We start from the raw sequence: 20,720 nt of genomic DNA on the forward strand, positions 1-20,720 counted from the left end.
AACCCTGGCACAGAATAGAAGAAAAAGGAAGAAAGCAAAATTGTGCAAGAGGAAAATGGCAGATGACCCCAGACTAGTACTTCATTCCAGTTTATGGAAGAGAAGTAGTCCTTCACCTTTCAACACTAACTCCATCTACCACTGAGTATCTTGACTCATCACCTTCATGTACCTCACATTCTGTGATGGATACTCACTAAATCAGGTGTCAGGAGATGAGTTTCAGCTTTGCCACAGTCTGTGTGACCATGGACAAGATGATTTCTAAGCTCGTGTCTATGACTTCATTCAGTTGGGTATCTCTTTTTATACTTGAACCTTCAATATCTCTATATCTTACTGGATCTTTTATCCAAAACATAGATCCATTCTACCAGTAAATAAGCCTTAATCAGTTAATTCCTGTTTTTCCCTTTCCAAGTGACACTTTTTGTGACTCAGAACTTTTCCCCTAGATCATCGCAATAGTTTCCTAAACTGGTTTACTTGCTTCCCGTCTCTCCCGCATTTAATTCATCCTACAACTTCAGCCAGTTTAAGATTCCTAAAATAGAATTCTAATCATATTGCTTGCACAACCAAAGGCCTTCAATAATTCTTCCAGGGTCAACAGAATTAAAGCAAACTCCTGAGCCTATTACACCACAATATCTCTACAACTTGTCTGATCCTTTCCTGTCTTTCACTATCCTCCAATAGTAATGCAAATTCTGGTCAAACCTTTAGCCAAACATTGTTTTCCATCCCTGGGGCCACTGCCCTCCACTTGAAAGGTCCATTTCTATATTTTTATCTGTCAAACACTTTACATATAATCATATTACCACCTCAAATTTAGAAGGGCAACATTCTTCCACAAAGGCAATTCTCCACGTCCAAATGTAAGTTTTTTATTCTCCAAATACCTTCCTATCCCTACAAGGACACCACATACACATTACATTATGTAAAAAAAAACTACTTGTATAAGAGTCATGTGTTCTCATTTTAGCATCCTAACTGTAAGCTGCAGAAGAGCAGGAAGTACGTCTTACTGTCTTTGTAGTCCTATTGCAACCATCATAGTGCCTGGAATGTGGTAGGCGCTCACTGAGTAGTGACTTCTTTGAACTGAAGTCAGTGGAAGTGCCATATAAGTTGTAGTCCCAGTGTAGGACCAAAAAAAAAAAAAAAAAACCTACCTTTGGAACACCTCATGGGAAAAAAGTAGATCTACTCCTGGTCTATCAAATATAGCGCTAGTTTAACTCTATCCTAATATGTAATCTAGAATCAGAAACTTAGAACTGAAAAGGATTCTAGAGATCTTTGAGTACCACTCTTCCTTTGATAGATAGAGAAACTGAGGACAAGAAAGAAATATCTTATCCAAAGTCACACTGTGAGTTTGTGGAGGAGGTGGCTTGAGAACTCAGGGCTCCTGAGTCATTGGCCATGGTTTTATCTACAAGCACAACTATTATACATGGTTCTCTGCTGAGGCAGGGTATGAGGAAAGCCTTGAAATAGGAAGCTGCGACGTACCAAGGCATAGCTGGCAATAGAAGGCAGGGCAGGCTGTTTGAACATACCTCTTGTAACTGAGATTCTTTCTTTTTGGAAGACAAATGTAAATGCCGATCCAGCAAGGAATAAAACCTCTCTCCATCCTTTTCAAATTTCTTTTTCCGCTCCTAGAGGTGGGACAGAAGGCACAGATTAGCATGTCTACGATTTTAATTGTCTGCTCAGAAATGAGAATGCATAACACAGTGTCAGGTTTCATGTGGTCAATCTCTCTAGTTCCCAGGAAGGAAAAAAAAAAAAAGCAAGAGAGAATTAATTTCTGCATTGGTCTCAGTAATTTCGGCTTCCTCAAACATAACCTTGAAAAATTCCACCTACACAAGGGGTAGTTCCTATTGGTATAGCTAAAGGCTCTGGGAGCTGCTGCTCAGAGAATGGCACTTAAAATGCACCTGTGTGCAGGTTACCTTTTCTTCTCAATATTTTTCACATGCATTAACTACATTAATTATTTAAAGGAGAAAGAAGGAACAAAATAGTGAACAGTGAATACACCTTTTAAATATTAATCTGCAATGCATTTAGACAGCCAAATAATAAGTAAAATATCTCCAAGGCAATTGGAACCTAAGACTGCCTCTGTGAATGATGAGTTCTTTGATATTATTCAAGCATTTGAGTACTGCATATTAAAACACTGTGTTAAAGATGAGGAAAAAATCCCAGAAGGTTTAACTGAAAATAAAGAGTTGAAAAGCCTTATGAAGGATGGAGTACTCAGTCGTCACTCTCTTCAAGTATGAAATTTAATTAAGCTCTCTGCCTCTCAATACAAGGAGAAATCACACAGTCTCCAAAGGAGCACTAAGAATACTAGTTTGTCACAGATTAAGGCTGACATTCTGCAATCCTCTCAGCACCACGTTGGGAAATTCACGTAAAAGGCTTGTGTTGTCACATAGGAAATCTAAACTCACTGAGCCCCTACAGTGTGTCAGGTATTCGAAGAAGCAGTATGGGGAACACACAGACAAAAAGAAAAAAAGTACCTCACCCATGGTTTATTTCCACAGGCAATCTGTTGCTGGGCAAGAAGCCAGCACAGAACTGAGGGACCTCTGATCTGTAAGGAATGTGCTTTTCACCAGAGGGAAAAAAATAAAAGAGGAAGCTAATATTAACTGAGGCATACATCAGGCCAGGAAGGACCTTAGGTACTTACTATTTTTTTTTGAATTTTTGAATCTTATATATTTAATTTTTCTACAGCAGGTTCTTATTAATTATCCATTTTATACGTATTATTGTATATATGTCAATCCCAATTTCCCAATTCACCACATCAACACCCTCCCATCACTTTCCCCCCTTGGTGTCCATAAGTTTGTTCTCTACATCTGTGCCTCTATTTCTGCCCCCTGCAAACCAGTTCATCTGTACCATTTTTCTAGGTTCCACAAATATGCGTTAATACACGATATTTATTTTTCTCTCTATGACTTAACACTGTATGACAGTCTCTAGATCCATCCACGTCTCTACAAATGACACAATATTTTTCTTTTTATGGTTGCATAATATTCCATTGTATATATGTACCATACCTTCTTTATGCATTCGTCTGTCGATGGGCATTTAGGTTGCTTTCATGACCTGGCTATTGTAAATAGTACTGCAATGAATACTGGGGTGCATGTGTCTTTTTGAATTATGGTTTTCTCTGGGTATATGCCCAGTAGTGGGATTCCTGGGTCATATGGTAATTCTGTTTTTAGTTTTTTAAGGAACCTCCATACTGTTCTCCATAGTGGCTGTATCAATTTACATTCCCACCAACAGTGCAAGAGGGTTCCCATTTCTCCACACCCTCTCCAGCATTTGTTGTTTGTAGATATTCTGATGATTCCCATTCTCACTGGTGTGAGGTGATATCTCATTGTAGTTTTGATTTGCATTTCTCTAAATAATTAGTGATGTTGAGAAGCTTTTCATGTGCTTCTTGGCAATCTGTATGTCTTCTTTGGAGAAATGTCTATTTAGGTCTGCTGCCCATTTTTGGATTGGGTTGTTTGTTTTTTTAATATTGAGCTGCATGAGCTGTTTATATATTTTGGAGATTAATCCTTTGTCCGTTGATTCATTTGCAAATATTTTCTCCCATTCTGAGGATTGTTTTTTCGCCTTGTTTATGGTTTCCTTTGTTCTACAAAAGCTTTGAAGTTTCATTAGGTCTCATTTATTTATTTCCATTTTTATTTCATTACTCCAGGTTGTGGATCAAAAAAGATCTTGCTGTTATTTATGTCAAATAGTGTTCTTCCTATGTTTTCCTCTAAGAGTTTTATAGTGTCCGATCTTACATTTAGGCCTCTAATCCATTTTGAGTTTATTATTGTGTATGGTGTTAGGGAGTGTTCTAACTTAATTATTTTCTATGTAGCTGTCAATTTTCCCAGCACCACTTAGTGAAGACACTGTCTTTTCTCCATCGTATAGCCTTGCCTCCTTTGTCATAGATTAGTCGACCATAGGTGTGTGGGTTTATCTCTGGGCTTTCTATCCTGTTCCATTGATCTATATTTCTGTGTTTGTGCCAGTACCATATTGTCTTGATTACTGTAGCTCTGTCATATAGTCTTAAGTCACAGAGTATGATTCCTCCAGCTCCGTTTCCTTCCGTCAAGACTACTATGGCTATTTGGGGTCTTTTCTGTGTCTCCATACAAATTTTAATATTTTTGAAATAGTTCTGTGGAAAATGCCATTGGTTATTTGACAGGAATTAAATTGAATCTGTAGATTGCTTTGGGTAGTATAGTCATTTTCACAATATTGATTCTTCCAATCCAAGAACATGGTATATCTCTCCATCTGATTGTATCATCTTTAAGTTCTTTCAGCACTGTCTTATAGTTTTCTGCATACAGGTCTTTTGTCTCCCTAGGTAGGCTTACTCCTAGGTATTCTACTCTTTTTGTTGCAATGGTAAAGGGGAGCATTTCCTTAATTTCTCTTTCAGGTTTTTCATCATTAGTGTATAGGAATGCAAGAGATTTCTATGCATTAATTTTGTATCCTGCAACATTACAAAATTCATTGATTAGCTCTAGTAGTTTTCTGGTGGCATCTTTAGGAATCTCTATGTATAGTATCATGTCATCTGCAAATAGTATCAGTTTTACTTCTTCTTTTACAATTTGAATTCCTTTATTTCTTTTTCTCCTCTAATTGCCATGGCTAGGACTTCCAACACTATTTGAATGATAGTGGCAAGAGTGGACATCCTTGTATTGTTCCTCATCTTAGAGGAAATGCTTTCAGTTTCTCACCACTGAGAATGATGTTTGCTGTGGGTTTTTCATATATGGCCTTTATTATGTTGAGGTAGGTTCCCTCTATGCCAACATTCTGGAGACTTTTTATCATAAATAGGTGTTGAATTTTGTCAAAAGCTTTTTCTGCATCTATTGAGATGATCATATGGTTTTTATTCTTCAGTTTGTTAATATGGTGTATCACATTGGTTTATTTGCGTATATTGAAGAATTCCTGCATCCCTGGGATAAATCCGACTTGATAATGGTGTATGATCCTTTAAATATGTTGTTGGATTCTGATTGCTAGTATTTTGTTGAGGATTTTTGCATTTATATTCATCAGTGATATTGGTCTGTAATTTTCTTTTTTTGTAGTATATTTGTCTGGTTTTGTTATCAGGGTGATGGTGGCCTCATAGAATGAGTTTGGGAGTGTTCCTTCCTGTGCAATTTTTTTGAAGAATTTGTGAAGGACGGGGGCTAGCTCTTCCCTAATGTTTCACAGAAATCACCTGTAAAGCTGTCTGGTCCTGGATGTCTGTTTGTTGGAAGATTTTTAATCACAGTTTCAATTTCATTACTTGTGATTAGTCTGTTCATATTTTCTATTTTTTCCTGGTTCAGTCATGGAAGGCTATACCTTTCTAAGAACTGGCCCATTTCTTCCAGGTTGTCCATTTAATTGGCATAGAGTTGCTTTTAGTAGTCTCTTAGGATGCTTTGTATTTCTGTGTTGTCTGTTGTAAGTTATCTTTTTTCATTTCTAATTCTGTTGATTTGAGTCCTCTCCCTCTTTTTCTTGATGAGTCTGGCTAATAGTTTATCTTCTCAATGAACCAGCTACTAGTTCTATTGATCTTTGCTATTGTTCTCTTTGCTTCTATTGCATTTATTTCTCCTCTGATCATCATGGTTTCTTTCCTCCTACTATATTTGGGTTTTGTTTTTTTTTCTTTTTTCTCGAGTTACTTTAGGTGTAAGGTTAGACTGTTTACTTGAGATGTTTCTTGTTTCTTGAGGTAGGCTTGTACTGCTATAAACTTCCCTCTTAGAACTGCTTTTGCTGCACCTGATAGGTTTTGGATTATCGTGTTTTTGTTGTAATTTGTTTCTAGGTATTTTTTTGGTTTTCTCTTTGATTTCTCAATGATCTCTTGGTTATTGATTAACGTATTGTTTAGCCTCCATATATTTGTGTTTACATTTTTTCCCTGCAATTCATTTCTAATCTCATAACGTTGTGATCAGAAAAGATGCTTGATATGATTACAATTTTCTTAAATTTACTGAGGCTTGATTTGTGACCCAAGACGTGATCTATCCTAGAGAATGTTCCATGGGCACTTGAGAAGAATGTGTAGTCTGCTGTTTTTGGATGGAATGTCTTATAAATATCAATTAAATCTATGTGATCTGTAGCGTCATTTAAAGCTTGTGATTCCTTATTAATTTTCTGTTTGGATGATCTGCCCATTGGTGTGAGGTGTTAAAGTTCCCCACTATTACTGTGTTACTGTCGATTTCCTCTTTTATAGCTGTTAGCAGTTGCCTTATGTATTGAGGTGCTCCTATGTTGGGTGCATATGTTTATAATTGTTATATCTACTTCTTGGATTCATCCCTTGATCATTATGTAGTGTCCTTCCTTGCCTCTTGTAACATTCTTTACTTTAAAGTCCATTTTATCTGATATGAGTATTTCTACTCCAGCTTTCTTTGGATTTCCATTTGCACAGAATATCTTTTTCCATCCTCCCACTTTCAGTCTGTATGTGTCCCTAGGTCTGAAGCGGGTCTCTTGTAGACAGCATATATATGGGTCTTGCTGTGTATCCATTCAGCATGCCAGTGTCTTTTGATTGGAGCATTTAATCCATTCACATTTAAGGCAATTATTGACATGTATGTTCCTATTACCATTTTCTTAATTGTTATGGGTTTGTTTTTGTAGGTCATTTACTTCTCTTGTGTTTCCCACTTAGAGAAGTTCCTTTAGTGTTTCATGTAGAGCTGGTTTGAACTCTCTTAGCTTTTACTTGTCTGAAAAACTGTTGATTTCTCCATCAAATCTGAATGAGATCTTTGCAGGGGAGATTAATCTTGGTTGTAGGTTCTTTCCTTTCATCACTTTAAATATATCATGCCACTCCCTTCTCGTTTGTAGAGTTTCTGCTGATAAATGAGCTGTTAACACTATGAGAGTTCCATTGTATATTATTTGTCATTTTTCCCTTGATACTTTCAGTAATTTTTCTTTGCCTTTAATTTTTGTCACCTTGATTACTATGCACCTCAGTGTGTTTCCCCTTGGGTTTATCCTGCCTGGGACTCTCTGTGCTTCCTGGACTTGATTACTATTTTGGATCCCATGGTAGGGAAGTTTTTGACTATAATCTCTTCAAATATTTTCTCGGGTCCTTTCTCTCTCTCTTCTCCTTCTGGAACCCCTATTATGTGAATGTTGTTGCATTTAATCTTGTCCCAGAGGTCTCTTAGGCTTTCTTCATTTCTTTTCATTCTTTTTTCTTTATTCTGTTCTGCAGCAGTGAATTCCACCATTGTGTCTTCCAGATCACTTATCCGTTCTTCTGCCTCAGTTACTCTGCTACTGATTCCTTCTAGTGTATTTTTCATTTCAGCTATTGTATTGCTCATGTCTGTTTCTTTGTTCTTTTATTTTTCTAGGTCTTTGTTAAACATCTCTTTCATCTTTCCGATCTTTGCCTCCATTCTTTTTCCGAGGTCCTGGATCATCCTCACTATCATTTTTCTGAATTCTTCTTCTGGAAGGTCTCCTATCTCCACTTCAGTTAGTTGTTTTTCTGGGGTTTTATATTGTTCCCTCATCTGGTACATAGCCCTCTGCCTTTTCATCCTGTCTATCTTTCTGTGAATGTGTTTTTTGTTCCACAGGCTGCAGGATTGTATTTCTTCTTGCTTCTGCTGTCTACTCTGTGGTGGATGAGGCTATCTAAGAGGCTTGTGCAAGTTTCCTGATGGGCGCGACTGGTGGTGAGTAAAGATGGGTGTTGCTCTGGTAGGCAAGGCTCAGTAAAACTTTAATCCGCTTGTCTGCTGATGGGTGGTGCTCAGTCCCCTCCCAGTTGATTGTTTGGCCTGAGGCAACCCAACACGGTAACCTACCCAGCTCTTTGGTGGGGCTAGTGGCAGAGTCTAGGGGAGCTGACACCAAGGAGTACTTCCCAAATCTCTGTTGCCAGTGTCCTTGTCCTAAAGGTGAGACACAGCCACCCCTCACCTCTGCAGGGAATCCTCAAACACCAACAGGTAGGTCTGTTTCAGTCTCCTATGGCGTCACTGCTCCTTACCCTGGGTCCCGATGCACACACTATTTTGTATGTGCCCTCCAAGAGTGGAGTCTCTGTTTACCCCAGTCCTGTTAAAGTCCTGCAATGAAATCCTGCTAGCCTTCAAAGTTTGATCCTCTAGGAATTCCTCCTCCTGTTGCTGGACCCCCAGGTTGGGAAGTCTGATGTGGGGCTCAGAACCTTCACTCCAGTGGGTGTACTTCTGTGGTATAAGAGTTCTGCATTTTGTGAGTCACCCAGCCAGGAGTTATGGGATTTGATTGTATTGTGGTTGCACCCCTCCTACTTATTGTGGCTTTTCCTTTGTCTTTGGATGTGGGGTATCGTTTTTGGTGAGTTCCAGTGTCTTCCTGTCAATGACTGTTCAGCAGTTAGCTGTGATTCTGGTGCTTTCTCAAGAAGGAGTGAGCACACGCCCTTCTACTCCGCCATCTTGAACCGATCTCCCATGTTTGGTACTTAAAATCTATATCTCATTTAGTATTCACAACTCTGAGAAATACATACTGTAAAGGAAATTAAGGTTCAGAAATGGTGAACTAACTTGCTGTAGGCCATATAGCATACACGTCTGATTTATTCTACATAGTCATATAGGACCCAGATGATCATGAAAGGATTTACACTCAGGAGGCTTATGAATACTCAGGGAACCTTGTCTATAGCCTTAGCCCCAACTCAGATACCAAAACACTTGAGATAGAAAATTTCACACAAAAGATAGTAGGGGAAACTGTTCCTTCAGGTACTGAATTTATTTAAAGTAGCAACTGTTTGAAGAAAGCATGGGAGCCAGAAAATGTCAGGGACTTCTCTAGGAATAAAGTTCTGTGGGTCACATTTTCCTCCACTTCCATTTTTAAAATAAAAACTATGAGATAGAATTCATGTATCCTAAAATTCACCATTGTAAAGTAGATAATTCAGTTTTTAGTATATTAATTAAGTTGCATAACCATCACTGCTATCTAATTCCAAAATATTTCCATCACCTCAAAAAAAAAAAACATACCTATTAGTAATCATTCCCTATTCCTCCCTCCTTCGCCTCAGTAACCACAGTTTACTTTCTGTCTCTGTGAATTTGCCTACTCTAGACATTTAATATAACTGGAATCGTATAATATGTGGCCTTTCATGACTCTCTTTTTACACTTAAAATAATGTTTTCAACGTTTATCCCTGTTGATTGTCCCTTTGCATATACAGTTTACCCTTGAACAACATGTGGGTTAGGGACCCCAAATCTCTGTATAGTTGAAAATCTGCATATAACTTATAGTCCACTGTCCATACACATGGATCCACTATATCCACAGTTCTGCATCTGCAGATTCAACCAACCACAGATTGTATACTACTGTAATATTAACTACTGACAAAATACACGTATAACTGGACCCATGCCGTTCAAACCAATGATGTTGAAGGGTCAAATGTATATTCTATGGAGAAATGTTTATTGAATTATTTTGCCCATTATTAAATTTGGTTTTATCTCTGTATTTCACCAAAGAAGAAATACAAATGGAAAAAAGCACATGAAAAGATGTTTGGGTTGCTGGCACTTTCTTGGTAGTGCCCTTTGAAGCATAAATATTTTTAAATTTGTGAAGTCTATCTAACTGGCCTATTTTTTTCTTTGGTTACTTGTGCTTTGGTGTCATATCTCAGAAACTTGGCTGATCTAAAGTCATGAAGCTTTACACTTATATTTTCTTCTAAGAGCTTTATAATCGTCAGTTATTTTTTTTAGTTAACAACTTCATTGGAGTATAATTGCTTTACAATGGTGGGTTAGTTTCTGGTTTGTAACACAGTGAATCAGTTATGCATATACATATGTTCCCATATCTCTTCCCTCTTGCATATCCCTCCTTCCCACCCTCCATATCCAACCCCTCTATGTGGTCAAAAAGCACCGAGCTGATCTCCCTGTGCTATGAAGCTGCTTCCCACTAGCTATCTATTTTACGTTTGGTAGTGTATACATGTCCATGTCACTCTCTCACTTTGTCAAAGCTTACCCTTCCCCCTCTCCATATCCACAAGCCCATTCTCTAGTAGATCTGTGTCTTTATTCCCATCTTACCCCTAGGTTCTTCATGACATTTTTTTTTCTCTAATTCCATATATATGTGTTAGCATAGTGTATTTGTTCTTCTCTTTCTGACTTACTCCACTTGGTATGATAGACTCTAGGTCAATCCACCTCACTACAAATAACTCAATTTTGTTTCTTTCTATGGCTGAGTAATATTCCATTGTATATGTGTGCCACATCATCTTTATCCATTCATCTGGTGATGGACACTTAGGTTGCTTCCATATCCTGGCTATTGTAAATACAGCTGCAATGAACATTTTGGTACATGACTCTTTTTGAATTATGGTTTTCTCAGGGTATTTGCCCAGTAGTGGGAATGCTGGGTCATAAGGTAGTTCTATTTTTAGTATTTTAGGAACATCCATACTATTCCCCATAGTGGCTGTATCAATTTACATTCCCACCAACAGTGCAAGAAGGTTCCCTTTTATCCACACCCTCTCCAGCATTTATTGCTTGTACATTTTTTGATGATGGCCATTCTGACCGCTGTGAGATGATATCTCATTGTAGTTTTGATCTGCATTTCTCTAATGATTAATGATGTGGAGCATTCTTTCATGTGTTTGTTGGCAATCTGTATATCTTCTGTGGAGAAATGTCTATTTAGGTCTTCTGCCCAATTTTGGATTGGGCTGTTTCTTATTTTGATATTGAGCTACATGAGCTGCTTGCAAATGTTGGAGATTGATCCTTTGTCAGTTGCTTCATGTGCAAATATTTTCTTCCATTCTGGGGGTTGTCTTTTGGTCTTCTTTATGGTTTCCTTTGTTGTGTAAAAGCTTTTTAAGTTTCATTAGGCCCCACTTGATTATTTTTGTTTTTATTTCCATTTCTCTAGGAGATGGGTCAGGAAGGATCTTAGTGTGATTTATGTCATACAGTGTTCTGCCTATGTATTCCTCTAAGAGTTTGACAGTGTCTGGCCTTATATTTAGTTCTTTAATCCACTTAGAGTTTATTTTTGTGTATGGTGTTAGTGAGTTTTTGAATTTCATACTTTTTCATGTACCTGTCCTGTTTTCCCAGCACCACTTATTGAAGAGGCTGTCTTTTCTCCACTGCATATTCTGGCCACCGTTATCAAAGATAAGGTGACCATATGTGTGTGGGTTTATCTCTGGGCTTTCTATCCTGCTCCATTGATCTATATTTCTGTTTTTGTGCCAGTACCATACTCTGTTGATTACTGTAGCTTTGTAGTATAGTCTGAAGTCAGGGAGCCTGATTCCACGGGCTCCATTTTTCGTTCTCAAGATTGCTGTGGCTACTAGGGGACTTTTCTGTTTGCATACAAATTGTGAAATTTGTTGTTGTAGTTCTGTGAAAAATGCCCCTGGTAGTTTGATAGGGATTGCATTGAATCTGTAGATTGCTCTGGGTAGTAGAGTCATTTTCACAATGTTGATCTTTCCAATCCAAGAACATGGTATATCTCTCCATCTATTTGTATCATCTTTAACTCCTTTCATCAGTGTCTTATTATATTCTGCAAAGAGGTCTTTTTTCTCCTTAGGTAGGTTTATTCCTAGATATTTTATTCTATTTGTTGCAAAGGTAAATGGGAGTGTTTTCTTAAATTCATTTCCAGATTTTTCATCACTAGTGTATAGGAATGCCAGAGATTTCTGTGCATTAATTTTGCATCCTGCTACTTTACCAAATTCATTGATTAGCTCTAGTAGTTTTCTGGTGGCATCTTTAGGATTCACTATGTACAGTATCATGTCATCTGCAAACAGTGACAGCTTTACTTCTTCTTTTCCTATTTGGATTCCATTTATTTCTTTTTTCTTCTCTGATTGCTGTGGCTGAAACTTCCAAAACTATGTTGAATAATAGGGGTGAGAGTGGGGCACCTTGTCTTGTTCCTGATCTTAGTGGAAATGGTTTCAGTTTTTCACCACTGAGGACGATGTTGGCGGTGGTTTTGATATATATGGCCTTTATTATGTTGAGGAAAGTTAACTCTATGCCTACTTTCTGCAGGGTTTTTATCATACATGGGTGTTGAATTTCGTCGAAAGCTTTCTCTGCATCGATTGAGATGATCACATGGTTTTTCCCAGTCAATTTGTTAATATGCTCTCTCACGTTGATTGATTTGTGTATATTGAAGAATCCTTGCATTCCTGGAATAAACCCCACTTGATCATGGTGTATGATCCTTTTAATGTGCTGTTGGATTCTGTTTGCTAGTATTTTGTTGAGGATTTTTTGCAACTATGTTCGTCAGTGATATTGGCCTGTAGTTTTCTTTCTTTGTGACATATTTTTCTGGTTTTGGTATCAGGCTGATGGTGGCCTCGTGGAATGTGCTTGGGAGTGTTCCTCCCTCTCCTATATTTTGGAAGAGTTTGAGAAGGATGGGTGTTAGCTTTTCTCTAAATGTTTGATAGAATACACCTGTGAAGCCATCTGGTCCTGGGTTTTTGTTTGTTGGAAGACTTTTAATCACACTTTCAATATCAGTGCTTGAGATTGGTCTGTTTGTGTTTTCTATTTCTTCCTGGTTCAGCCTCGGCAGGTTGTGCCTTTCTAAGAATTTCTCCATTTCTTCCAGGTTGTCCATTTTATTGGCATAGAGTTGCTTGTAGTAATCTCTCAAGACATTTGTATTTCTGAAGTGTCAGTTATTACTTCTCCTTTTTCATTTCTAATTCTATTGATCTAAGTCTTCTCCCTTTTTTTTCTTCATGAGTCTGGCAAATGGTTTATCAATTTTGTTTATCTTCTCTAAGAACCAGCATTTAGTTTTATTGATCTTTGCTATCATTTCCTTCATTTCTTTTTCATTTACTTCTAATCTGATATTTATGATTTCTTTCCTTTTGCTAACTTTCGGGTTTCTTTGTTCTTCTTTCTCTAATTACTTTAGGTGCAAGTTTAGGTTGTTTATTTGAGATGTTCCTTGTTTCTTAAGGTAGGATTGTATTGCTGTAAACTTCCCTCTTAGAACTGCTTATGCAGCATCCAATAGGTTTTCGGTCGCCGTGTCTCCATTGTCATTTGTTCCTAGGAAATTTTTGATTTCCTCTTGGATTTCTTCAGTGATCACTTGGTCATTAAGTAGTGTATTGTTTAGTCTCCATGTGTTTGTATTTTTTCCAGGTCTTTTCCTGTAATTGATATCTAGTGTCATATTGTTGTGGTCGGAAAAGATACTTGATACAATTTCAATTTTCTTAAATTTACCAAGGCTTGATTTGTGACCCAAGATATGATCTATCCTGGAGAGAGTTCCATGAGCACTTGAGAACAATGTGTATTCTGTTGTTTTGGATGGAATGTCCTATAAATATCAATTAAGTCCATCTTGTTTAATATATCATTTAAAGCTTGTGTTTACTTATTTGTTTTCATTTTGGATGATCTGTCCATTGGGGAAAGTGGGGTGTTAAAGTCCCCTACTATGATTGTGTTACTCTCCATCTCCCCTTTTATGGCTGTTAGTATTTTCCTTATGTATTGAGGGGTTCCTATGTTGGCTTCATAAATATTTACAATTGTTATATCTTCTTCTTGAATCGATCCCTTGATCATTATGCATAGTCATTCTTTGTCTCTTGTAATAGTCTTTAAAGTCTATATTGTCTGATATGTGAATTGCTACTTCAGCTTTCATTTGATTTCCATTTCCATGGAGTATCATTTTCTATCCCCTCACTTTCAGTCTGTATGTTTCTCTAGGTATGAAGTGGGTCTCCTGTAGACAGCATATATTCGGGTCTTGTATTTGTATGCATTCAGCGAGTCTGTGACTTTTGGTGGGAGCATTTAATCCATTTACATTTAAGGTAATTATCGATATGTATGTTCCTTTTCCCATTTTCTTAATTCCTTGGGTTTTATTATCGTAGGTCTTTTACTTCTCTTCTGTTTCCTGCCGAGAGAAGTTCCTTTAGCATTTGTTGTAAAGCTGGTTTGGTGGTGCTGAACTCTCTCAGCTTTTGCTTGTCTGTAAAGCTTTTCATTTCTCCATCAAATCTGAATGAGATACTTGCTGCGTAGAGTAATGTAGGTTGTAGGTTTTTCTCCTTCATCACTTTAAATATGTCCTGCCACTCCCTTCTCACTTGCATAGTTTCTGCTGAAAGTTCAGCTGTTAACCGTATGGGGATTCCCTTGTGTTTTATTTGTTGTTTTTTCCTTGCTGCTTTTAAAATATTTTCTTTGTATTTAATCTTTGATAGTTTGATTAATATGTGTCTTGGTACGTTTCTCCTTGGATTTATCCTGTATGGGACTCTCTGTGTTTCCTGGACTTGATTAACTATTTCCTTTCCCATACTAGGAAAGTTTTCAACTATAATCTCTTCTAATATTTCCTCAGTCCCTTTCTTTTTCTCTTGTTCTTCTGGGATCCGTATAATTCGAATGTTGGAGCGTTTAATGTTGTCCCAGTCATATCTTAGACTGTCCTCAGTTCTTTTTATTATTTTTTTTCTTTATTCTGCTCTGAAGTAATTATTTCCACTATTTTATCTTCCAGGTCACTTATCTGTTCTTTTGCCTCAGTTATTCTGCTGTTGATTCCCTCTAGAGAATTTTTAATGTCATTTCTTGTGTTGTTCATCATTGTTTTCTCTTTAGTTCTTCTAGGTCCTTGGTAAACATTTCTTGTATTTTCTATATTCTATTTCCAAGATTTTGGATCATCTTTACTATCATTATTCTGAATTCTTTTTCAGGTAGACTGCCTATTTGCTCTTCGTTTGTTAGGTCTGGTGCGTTTTTATCTTGCTCCTTCACCTGCTGTGTGTTTTTCTGTCTTTTCATTGTGCTTATCTTACTGTGTTTGGGGTCTCCTTTTTTCAGGCTGCAGGTCTGTAGTTCCCGTTGTTTTTGGTGTCTGTCCCCAGTGGTTAAGGTTGGCTCAGTGGGTTGTGTAGGCTTCATTGTAGAGGGGACTAGTGCCTGTGTTCTGGTGGATGAGGCTGGATCTTGTCTTTCTGGTGGGCAGGTCCACGTCTGGTTGTGTGTTTTGGGGTGTCTGGGGACTTATTAAGATTTTAGGCCGCCTCTCTGCTAATGGGTAGGGTTGTGTTCCTGTCTTGGTAGTTGTTTGGCATAGCCTGTCCAGCCCTGTAGCTTGCTGGTCATTGAGTGAAGCTGGGTCTTGGTGTTGAGATGGAGATCTCTGGGAGATTTTTGCCATTTGATGTTATGTGGAGCTGGGAGGTCTCTTGTGGACCAGTGTCCTGAAGTTGGTTCTCCCACCTCAGAGGCACAGCACTGACTCCTGGCTGGAGCACCAACAGCCTTTCATCCACACAGCTGAGAATAAAAGGGAGAAGAAAGAAAGAAAGAAAGAAAGAAAGAAAGAAAGAAAGAAAGAAAGAAAGAAAGAAAGAAAGGAAGGAAGGAAGGAAGGGAGGAAGGAAGGAAGATGATAAAATATAATAAAGTAAAATAAAGTTATTAAAATAAAAAAATAAGAAAATTTTTTAAAGTAAAAAAAAAAAAAAAAAAACGGATTGACAGAACCCTAGGACAAATGGTGAAAGCAAAGCCATGCAGACAAAATCACACACAGAAGCATACACATACGCACTCACAAAAAGAGAAAAAGTGGAAAAAAGAATATATCTTTGCTCCCAATGTCCACCTCCTCTATTTGGGATGATTCATTGTCTATTCAGTTATTCCACAGATGCTGAGTGCATCAAGTTGATTGTGGAGATTTAATCCACTGCTCCTGAGGCTGCTGGGAGAAATTTCCCATTCTCTTCTTTGTTCTCACAGCTCCCAGGTTTCAGCTTTGGATTTGGACACGCCTCTGTGTGTAGGTCGCCTGAGGGCGTCTGTTCTTCGCTCAGACAGGACAAGGTTAAAGGAGCAGCTGATTCGGGGGCTCTGGCTCACTCTGGCAGGGGGGAGGGAGGGGTACTGATGCAGGGAAAGCCTGCAGCGGCAAAGGGCAGCGTGACGTTGCCCCAACCTAAGGTGTGCCATGCATTCTCCTGGGGAAGTTGTCCGTGGATCACGGGACCCTGGCAGTGGTGGGCTGCACAGGCTCCCAGATGGGGCAGTGTGGATTGTGACCTGTGTTTGCTCACAGGTTTCTTGGTGGCTGCAGCAGCAGCCTTAGCGTCTCATGCCCATCTCTGGGGTCTGCGCTGATAGCCACGACTCGCGCCCATTTCTCGAGATCCTTTAAGCAGCTCTCTTAATCCCCTCTCCTCACACACCAGGAAACAAAGAGGCAACAAAAAGTGTCTTGCCTCTTCGGCAGCTCTGGACTTTTTCCCGGACTCCCTCTCATCTAGCCGTGGTGCACTAGCCCCCTTCAGGCTGTGTTCACGCAGCCAACCCCAGTCCTCTCCCTGGGATCTGACCGAAGCCCGAGCCTCAGCTCCCAGCCCCCACCCACCCCGGCAGGGGAGCAGACAAGCCTCTCGGGCTGGTGAGTGCTGGTCAGCACCGATCCTCTGTGTGGGAATCTCTCTGCTTTGCCCTCTGCACCCCTATTGCTGGCTCTTCTCTGTGGCTCCAAAACTTCCCCCCTTCGCCACCTGCAGTCTCCACCCACGAAGGGGCTTCCTAGTGTGTAGAAACCTTTCCTCCTTCACAGCTCCCTCCCACTGGTGCAGGTCCCATCCCTATTCTTTCTCACTGTTTTTAATTTTTTATTTTGCCCTACCCAGGTACGTGGGGAGTTTCTTGCCTTTTGGGAGATCTGAGGTCTTCTGCCAGCATTCAGTAGGTATTCTGTAGGAGCAGTTCCACATGTAGATGTATTTCTGATGTATCTGTGGGGAGGAAGGTGATCTCCACGTCTTACTCTTCCGCCATCTTGAAGAGCTAATCCAATTTTCAGTTCTAATTTTTTTTAACATAGTATGATCTAGGGCCCCATCTTCATTCTTTTGCATGTCAATATCCAGTAGACTTAGCATCATTTGTTTAAAAAAACATTCTTTCCCATTCAATTGTTTTGGCATCCTCGTAAAATATCAATTAGCCATAAAAATATACAGTTATTTCTGGACTCTCAGTTCTATTCTATTGATCTATAAGCCTACCATTATGTCAGCACCACACTGTGTTGATTACTATAGGTTTGTGGTAAGTTTTAAAATTAAAAATTGTGAATCTTTTTCAAAATTTCTTTTTCCATTTGCTTCTTTCTATTCGGATTTTAAGGTCACCATATCAGTTTGTACAAAATGGTCAGCTGATATTTTACTAGACATTTGCACTGAATGTATATATATTTTGTATTACCATCTTAACAATATTGCCTTCCGATTCATGAACATGGAGCTTCTTTCTATTTATTGAGGTCCTCCTTAATTTCTTCCAATGATATTTTGTACTTTTTAGTATACAAGTCTTGAACTTATTTTGTTCAATTTATGCCTCAGTACTTTACTCTTTTTGATACTACTGTAAATGGGTTTGTTTTCTTAGTTTTCAATTTTTTAATTAATAGTGTATAGAAATACAATGTACTTTTGTATATTGATCGTGTATCATGCAACCTTGTTGTACTCCTTTTTTAGTTCTAACTATGTGTGTGTGCACATGTGCATGTATGTCTTTGTATTCCTTAGGATTTCCTATATACAAGATAAAGTAATCTGCAAATAGAGATAGTATTACCTCTTCAGCCAGAGAACGACAAATACTGTATGATACTCCTTATACATGGAATGTAAAAAATAAAACAAAGTAGTGAATATAACAAATAGGAAATAGACTCACAGATACAGAGAACAAACTAGTGATTAGCAGTGGTGAGAGGGGAGGGGAAGGGGTAATATAGGGGTATGAGGTTAAGAAGTACAAACTATTATATATAAGTTACTCAGATATATTGTACAACACTGGAAATATAACCAATTTTTATAATAACTATAAATGAGGCATAACCATTAAAAACTGTGAATAACTATATTGTACACCTGTAACATATAATATTGTAATTCAAATATACTTCAATTAAATAAAGAAGTTGCATTTCAGGGTCAATTTGACTGCAAGTGCCAAATGTAACAAAGGCTCTAATCAAGAATCACTTCTATACTCAGGTAAAAATGCTGCATTAAGACAGTTCTGGACTTATGAATAAGGGAAAGAACTACTATGTTGAAAAGACATATTTGCCAAACAGCATGTGATGCTCTTCAATATATGTTATTTAATTGAAATATTCATATCAACTCTGAATGCTAGGTGTAATTTCTTAAATTCTAATATTGAATAGAAATGTATACAGAATCACAGACAGAAGAGAGGAAACAGAGCCTGGGAATTTGATTGCATCATTACATGCATAATGCTCACATGACCACATAAGTAGCATTCAAGGTTAAGACATTTTTTAAAACTCTTTTGTTATTCAAATAATCATCTAGTCCAATGTAGTAAGTTAAGACAAGTAGAGATCCCCGGTCCTCTTTCTCCTATTTCCTCTTTCCCAAAAGCAACAACTTTCATCTCTTTAAGCCAATTATTCTAGAAGTTCCATCCAAATTTCTAATATCTCAAAATAAATGTTTATATTGCTGTTACTAATTTTTAAGTTTTATGCATTATCTATTAGCATATTTATCAGTAAAGGAGATGAGAATTTAGTTCCCTTACCTCTCACCATCTCATTATCACCACCACCACCTTTGCTCCCCTACCCAAAAATACTTCCTCATACTTCCAATATACTCTTATTATAATCTTGGTTTGATTCATATTAAGTATTCATATTCATTATTATGACTATCTAAATACTATTTATAACGATACATATAACGGAATACGAGTAATCTTACTTTCTTGTACAATTTTTATAAAACATAAAGGTGCCTATTACCCTTTCTGTTTTGCTTTATTTGGTTGGTAATTTTCAATGCACTTAGAACTAAATCTCTAACTCTACTCCAGTTCTCTATATCTCCTCTCAAAATGTCCATTCATATCATTTCATTTCAATACCACCTGGAACCTTCTGGTAGCTCTAACCTGAAATTTTTGACTTTTATTCATAGTTCCTGGTTTTGAGCTTGGGACATCCTTCCACATTCATCCTGGGGTATTCCATTTGAAACTCTAATATGTTGGTATACTTTTCCCCCAGTATTTCCTGTTTTCATTTTTCTTTCATTGCTCACTTTTTATGATGAACCCATTCACCTGTAGCTTTCTAGAAAAGGGTATATATGTCAGTTTTTGAGACATTCAATATCCAAAAATTTCTTTATCCTCCTATTTGATTGGTATTTTGGCAAATATAGAATGATAGATTGGCAGGATTGAGTCTTGGTTCCAGACATTTTGATGATGTCAGATTTCCTGAAGATGTCCTTAAGTAAAGTCTATCTCCATCCATCTTGGAGGGTACTTGCAGGACCCTTTCAATCCTCGGATTCAGCTCTTTCAGTTCTTAGAACTGAAACAGTTCAGTCGTTTCATGTATAACTTCCTCCCCACTATTTTATCTTTAAACACTTCCTTTTATTTTGAACTCCTAAGACAGGACTTTTACTTTTCTATTTTCTTCTTAATCCTCAATATCTTCCACTTTTTGTCCTACTTTAAAATTTTTTTATTAACCTTACCTTCCAAACTTTCTACTCAGTTATTCACTTTTGCTATCATTTTTTTTTAATTTCTAAACTTTCTTACTCATTCTGTTGCACACATGAAGTTCTTGATTAAGATGCAGTCATCTACTTGGACATATTAAAATATTAAATATTGAATTTATATATTTTATTTATTTTACATTGAAATATAGTTGATTAACAATGTTGTGTTAGTTTCTTTTTTCTTTCTTTTCTAAACACGTTTATTGGAGTATAATTGCTCTACAATGGTGTGTTAGTTTCTGCATTATAAGAGGGTAACACAGCTATACATATAAATATATCCACATAAATCTTCCTTCTTCCATCTCCCTCCCTCCCACACTGCCTATCCCACCTCACTAGGTGGTCACAAAGCACCGAGCTCATCTCCCTCTGCTATGTGGCCGCTTCCCACTAGTTGTCAGTTTTATATTTGGTAGTCTATATATGTCCATGCCACTCTCTCACATTGTCCCAGCTTACCCTTCCCCTCCCCGTGTCCTCAAGTCAGTTCTCTAGTAGGTCTGCATCTTTATTCCTGTGCTGCCCCTGGTTCTTCATGACGATTTTCTCTTTTTATTTTTTTTAGACTCCATATATATATTAGCATACAGTATTTGTTTTTCTCTTTCTAACTTACTTCACTCTGTATGACAGACTCTAGTTCCATCCACCTCAATACAAATAATTCAGTTTTTTTTATGGCTGAGTAATATTCCATTGTATATATGTGCCACTTCTTTATCCACTCATCTGTCAATGGACACTTGGTTGCTTCCATGTCCGGGATATTGTAAATAGAGCTAAAATGAACATTGTGGTACATGACTCTTCTTGTATTATGGTTTTCTTAGGGTATATGCCCAGTAGTGGGAATACTGGCTCGTATGGTAGT

The 20,720-nt window shown here is 37.8% G+C and overlaps 1 protein-coding gene across 2 annotated transcripts in view; it reads right to left on the reverse strand.

Annotated features, from left to right (window-relative positions):
- The window catches only part of OPHN1 (oligophrenin 1), a gene marked incomplete at both ends in the record, with an annotated part of 648,741 nt that overhangs the window by 295,120 nt on the left and 332,901 nt on the right, over positions 1–20,720 (reverse strand). For both annotated transcript variants that reach the window (XM_079727359.1, XM_079727358.1), the window contains one exon: positions 1,572–1,673. In XM_079727359.1, coding sequence (XP_079583485.1) covers positions 1,572–1,673 — 102 coding nt within the window. The remainder of the gene's footprint in view (positions 1–1,571; positions 1,674–20,720) is intronic.

This window comes from Hyperoodon ampullatus, assembly GCF_949752795.1.
Source record: "Hyperoodon ampullatus genome assembly, chromosome: X".
Lineage (NCBI taxonomy): Eukaryota > Metazoa > Chordata > Mammalia > Artiodactyla > Ziphiidae > Hyperoodon > Hyperoodon ampullatus.